General features: G+C 46.7%; 1 protein-coding gene across 4 annotated transcripts in view; it reads right to left on the bottom strand.

Annotated features, from left to right (window-relative positions):
• The window catches only part of CHTF18 (chromosome transmission fidelity factor 18), a 40,376-nt gene that overhangs the window by 246 nt on the left and 34,286 nt on the right, over window positions 1-5,844 (bottom strand). For 2 of the 4 annotated variants that reach the window (XM_087912527.1, XM_026703985.2), the window contains 4 exons: window positions 3,976-4,106; window positions 3,201-3,327; window positions 2,446-2,580; window positions 992-1,045 (listed from right to left, as the gene is read on the bottom strand). In XM_087912527.1, the coding sequence (XP_087768653.1) occupies window positions 992-1,045; window positions 2,446-2,580; window positions 3,201-3,327; window positions 3,976-4,106 (447 nt within the window). Of the gene's footprint in view, window positions 1-991; window positions 1,050-2,445; window positions 2,581-3,200; window positions 3,328-3,975; window positions 4,107-5,844 lie in introns of all 4 variants that reach the window. The other 2 variants (XM_087912528.1, XM_026703986.2) reach the window with 1 other exon arrangement.

The raw sequence follows: 5,844 nt of genomic DNA, 5'->3' as shown, positions 1-5,844 counted from the left end.
CTAGGGGAGAAAAAGAAAAGGAAAAAGTGGTCATTGTAGGGGCTTTGGTGATCATAAAGTCAAAACGGTGACTAGAACCACACCACTAAAATTTTCTCCCTTCTTTGTAGGACTTACTTATAAACAAGGGGTGGTTGATTAGGCCTGCCTGGAACGGAGAACCAGAGAATGGCTCAGGCGGGTTAAAGAAGGCAGATTAAGGTTTGCAGCCGGATGACTTCCTTGTCCTCCATCTGCCTGAAGGGGAGATTCAGGTTATTTTTTTCAGCCCTGGAGGGCAACAATAACAAAAATAACCAAACACAATGAATCATCAGGCTGCAAACCTTGATGACCGATCATGGCTAGAAGCTGCCTTCTTTAACCCGCCTGAGTCATTCCCTGGTTCTCACTTCAGGACAGACCTGATCAAGTCAGAAATCAAAGCAGAAAACCAAAGGTATTTTTACATCATGTCCCTCACTGAGGTGCATTCACCCCCCCTACCCCCAGGGGATTCAGGAAGTGCTACTTTATGATTGCAGGGTATATTGACTGCTGAAATCTCATCTGCACCCTTCGCTGTTCCCCCTTTTGGGGCCCCAGGGGCAAGGCGGGCTCTTTGTTCTCCCGGGGCTGAGCAATCCTTTCACTCGAGGCCAAACTACTCAAAACTGCCACCATTTCTGTGCTGCAATCTGAAATCGCTTCCAAAGCCAGTGAATGCAACTCTGGCCAACCAAGGAAGCCGAAAGGACTGGCTCTCTCTAGTCACGCTGTGTGTGTGCGCTTTAACAAGAGAGAGAGAATATCCCCCCCCCCCAGTTGTCCCTGCAGAGGACGAAGAACGAAAGGACAGCAGCCCACCCAGCAATTCCTCTTCCCCGCGAGGGTCATTTCCTTGAAGAGGCACCTCAATTCAGGCTGAGAGGGGAGCTGAGCCCTACTTTAGCCCACCACTTCCCCAGAGTGGGGGACAGGATGGGAAGGGAAACTTCAGCCCCAATCTTACCTGGTGAAGGGGCTGCATTCTTCTTGAGGCTGACCTGGCCAAAGAAGTCTCTTTCTGGCTGGGGGGAGGGAAGCAGAGATCATCAGCCACTCAAAAGGTTTACTCTTCTCAAAGAGCAGCACCAAAACAACAGGCAGCAGCTAATCCACAATCTCTGCCAGAGCCTGGATGCCCATCAGGGCCCCCAGGGGCTTAAAGGAGCCCGATTTGGCACCTTCTTTACTGAATTTCTCTCTACATTTTTCAACAATAAAACAAAATGGGGAATTGACAGGGTACAAGGCTAAATTCCACTTTAGCTTCATGATCTCCATTCCAAAATCCCCCACCTGGGGACCCTACTGGTGTTTCTAGACAAAATGGGTGACTTCAGGCTGATGCTTTGTTGGGAAATGTGCCCCCCCTGCCCAGAAAAAAAGACCAGGAAGCCAAAAGCCCCTCAGGTGCTTTGGAACACAAACCCTTCCTTCTCCTTGGGTGAATCAGGGGTTGTGGCTGGTTCATGGCCTTCATTTTGTCCAACTGGCAACATGGCCACTGACCTCTACAAGGAACCTCTCCACACTTGGATCACTGCATTCTCCTCAAGGCTTCCGTGTCAACACCACTTCCAAACTTGTTCTAAGCCTCTCGCCCTGCCTGTGGCTACATCCTTGGCACGGCCAGGTTTTCTGAGAACGGGTCAATCTATACCAGCAACTTTGCTAGGCTGAGTGGATGAAAAACCACCAATAATAAACTATACTAGAATTGGGGGACTGAAGTCATGTTTTTCATTTGCAATTTGTAATGTTTCATGAACCAGCTTCCTTATTTAGTGGACATTTTGACAGCTCTCCAACTCAAGCTCCTTTCCAAGACTGCCTAGCAATGAAGTTGTGGGAGTGATATTAATTGAGACTTTCAAGAAAAGAATGGACTGCCATTTTGTCAGAAATGGTGTAGGGTCTTCCGCTTGGGGGGGGGGTTGGACTAGATGACCTACAAGGTCCCTTCCAACTCTGATTATCTGTTATCTGTATTCCAGAATCTTTAACCGTGCAGCTCCTGTGGTTTCTCAGGCCAAAGAAAGTGTTGGCTCACAAGGCCATACGTGCTTTGGCCAAACTCTGCAATAATTCACCATCCTACCCCTCTAGCTCTTATATTAGAAACTGTTCTTCAGCCTGTTGGTGCGGCTGGCTATAGAAGCAGGCTGAAGAACAGTTTCTACCTGTGGCTGTCAGACTCCTGAACGGGAAATAACTCCATGTCAACATAGTAGGGCAGACTTGCGGGGCCGGTGTGTTGTGCAACAAGGTCACTTAGCGTAATGAGATGGGGGCTGGGTTAGGGACTTCTCTCCTGACAGTGGTCAGTTGTGTTGGGGGAGGGGTGCACGAAGGGAGGCTCAGCCAATCTCATTGTACAGATGTTGTACTTTGACAATAAAAGTAATAATATATGGTTATCACCTTTTCCTCAACTGTCGCTCTCTTCACAATTTGGCCCAGACTTTGCTCGTGGTTCCTGATTCTGGATTTGCGCCGCTCTCCACCTGTCCCCGTTTCATGGTTGGTTTCTGTGGGGAGGGACCTGGCCTCTAATGCCTGAGGGAAGGCAAGGAAGCATTCGGGCGTTTAGGAGGGGGAAGAATGAAACAAGGGGAGAATTACAGCAGTTATGCCAGAGCTGTATGCAATCTTCAACTGCCAGCCTTAAAAACTGCTTACAATTTAAATGTTTATGATCAATTCCAAAATGCCCCCCATTAAATTATGTATTTTCCCCAAATTGTTTATTTTTTAAAAAGAGCAGATTAAAAATATTGGTTCTCTTTTAATGCATCACAGAGCACTTTGGGAGCTACACCGGGGAGTTAGGGGCAGATGTAAGATATGGGGTGGGCAAAAAAGACCCCCCTGCCTTTTTTTAACTGCCCCCCCCCCAAAGTTTCTCCTCAGAAGCCCTCTGGATATTGTATCAACATGAATAATAATTCCACGGTGGGAAAGTGAGGCGGTGGTGGGCAGGTGCAGCCAACCACTATGGACGAGAGCTTGGCCCTTCTGAATTGCCACCAAAGGCCGGCCAGCCTGATGGGCGCAGCGCACGACCAGATCCAAAGGGATGTTGGTAAGGCAAGCCTGACGACCTGCTAGCTCCTCAGAACCGGCCACCAAGCCAGCCAGCCAGCCGTGCCCAGGGGCTTCCCAAGCAGAGATGATACCTGGCGGGGGGCCTCCATCTGCCTCATCTTCTCCACTTGGATCTCTCGCGCAATGAGCTGCTTGGCCTGGTAAGTCAGCGGTTTCCGGAACGGGAGATCAGGAAACCTACAAACCTCTTCCACATTCCTGGGGTTTGCAGCCGAGGCAGCGGGATTATGGTAAAAGGAAACAAGTCCCAAAGCAGGTTAAAAACAAACCACACCCTTTCACATGTATACAATTTGGCATTTGAGTCACAACAAGGTTTTGTTAACCCTACTGAAATAGGAGTTGCAAAGCGACTTGGAGATGGAAATACACCCAAACCTTCCTGCCAATATCCAGGATATGTGAAATATTCCAAGGTGGGCCAACTGTATAGCTGAACCGATGGAACAGACCCCAACCCCTTTCAGATTCTAGCTATGAGATGCCACATTTGAACACAGCCTTTATAAACCTCCTGCACGCACAACCCTGGGAACCACAGTGATTTCTCCGCAGGGTCAGTTTTCCATTCGCCCTGAAACTTCCTCGGGGAACCTGGATAACTAGGACTCAACCCTCCCATTTGGTAGCCTGAAATCCCCTTGGCGTCTCTGAACACGAAGCGTTTGATCAGCTGCTTCTTCTGCACCATAAATCCCGGGGCCCAGCAGGAACACCGCTCGTGTGTCTCATTTTCACAAGGGACCCAGTACTGCAGGCTACTCTTGCATCAGATGTTGCATTTCCAGGGAGAACAACTGTGAAACCGTGCAAAACTGACCTGCTCTGTGAAAAGGCAGTACTTACGGGTCAAGCCTGTAGATGTATTGGCCTTCTGGAGTTCGCTCTTGATGGTAGGTGAGATTGTATGTCAGCATAATGTTGATCAGCTGCGACAACTGCTCCTTTTCCTTCTGACTGTACAGCTGTGTGTTCACCTAAGAGGTAAGAAGAGTGACTCATCCCAAGCTCCATCTCCCTTGAGTGTTTCGCTTCTCCCACCACCCAGCTTCTGAAGGGCTGGCAAGCAGGAGAAAGAGAACCGCATTGCTTCCTCCATCTCTGCTCAGTAACATTTGGGGAGAGTTGCCCTCTGTTGGGAGATAAGGTCGAGGCTTCCACTCCAGCACCCACCCCGTTTGAAAGCCGCGCAAGTTAGTTGCTGCGTTAGTTTAGGCTCTGCTCAATCAGGCTAGCTCAAGTGAGCCCAGCACCTTGACTTTCACAGCAAGGACAGCGTGCTACTGGGATGCTTGCAAGCAGGAGACAGAGGAGGCCAGGCCTCTTCCCATGACTGCTCTCCACAACGGGCCTTTGCAGGCATGTGGAGATAAGCACGGAGTCTTCAGTGCCAACGGTTTTACCAGATCTTTCTTCCACTAAAGCCATCAATACTACAACTTATACAGAACGAATAATCATGAGATTATGATGATTAGATTAATGATTTATAATTATTTTTACACCATATTAACATTTAATTAAAAAATAGGAAAGTTCTAGAATTCAACAGATCGCAATTACTAATTATATATATCTAAATAACAAGAAAAAAGTGAAGGAAATAGTCAGTCCACTAAAGAGAGAAGATGACAAGGAAGTAACAGGCAGTAGAGAGTAAGTAGAGTTGCTCAACTAATTTCTTTGCATCAGTTTTCACGCCAACACAAAAAAAAACCCTATAGCCCAACCTACCAAAAACACAACTGTAAAAGATAGAATAGAAATAAAAATTAAAATAAGCAAGAAAATGATAAGGGAACAACTGTCTGGCCTTGATGAATATAAATCACCGGGACCCGATGGGTTACATCCCAGGGTTCTAAAGGAGCTGGCAGAGGTCATCTCAGAGCCATTGTGTCATATCTTTCAAAAGTTTTGGAGCACTGGAGAACTACCAGGGGGTTGAAAAAGAGCTGATGTAGTTCCCATCTTCAAAAAGACTAGAAAAAACAGACTCAGGAAACCAATCAGCCTAACATCAATACTTGGAAGATACTGGAACAATAATCAAAAACCAGATCTGTGAACATCTAGAAACAAATAGTTAATAACTAGAAGCCAGCACCGGTTTGTTTAAAACAGTTCATGCCAAACTAATCTTATTTCACTCTTTATCAAAGTGACTAAATTAGTAGACCAGTGAAATGCTGTGGACATTATTTAGTGTATTTAGACTTCAGCAAGGCATTTGACAAAGTAGACCACAACCTATTTCTTGGTAAGCTAGTAACATGTGGGATAGATAGCATCCCCAGCAGATGGATTTGTAAATGGCTGACAAACTGTACTCAAGTCATCCTTAATGGTACTACATCTATATGGAGGGAAGTAAGAAGTGGGGTTCAAGGTTCCATTTTAGGCCCAATACTCTTCAATATCTTCATGAACGATATGCATGAGGGAATGGAAGGGGAACTCATCAAATTTGCAGCTGACACTAAGCTGGCAGGAACAGCCAACACCCCAGAAGACAAGCTTAGGATCCAAAAAGATCTTGACAGACTTGAACAATGAGCCCTATCCAACAAAATTAAATTTAATGTGGAGAAAAGCAAGATTTTACACCTGGGCAGGAAAAAATAAAGGTAGAGGTACAGATTAGGCGAAACCTCACTCAGAAAGTTACCTATGAGAGGGGTCTTGGAAGTCCTAATGGACACCTTGTGGCCTGCC

Source organism: Pseudonaja textilis, chromosome 14 (genome assembly GCF_049901715.1).
Source record: "Pseudonaja textilis isolate UNSWEBS1 chromosome 14, rPseTex1.2, whole genome shotgun sequence".
NCBI classification, from domain to species: domain Eukaryota; kingdom Metazoa; phylum Chordata; class Lepidosauria; order Squamata; family Elapidae; genus Pseudonaja; species Pseudonaja textilis.
This window is presented reverse-complemented; position numbering and strand designations above follow the sequence as displayed.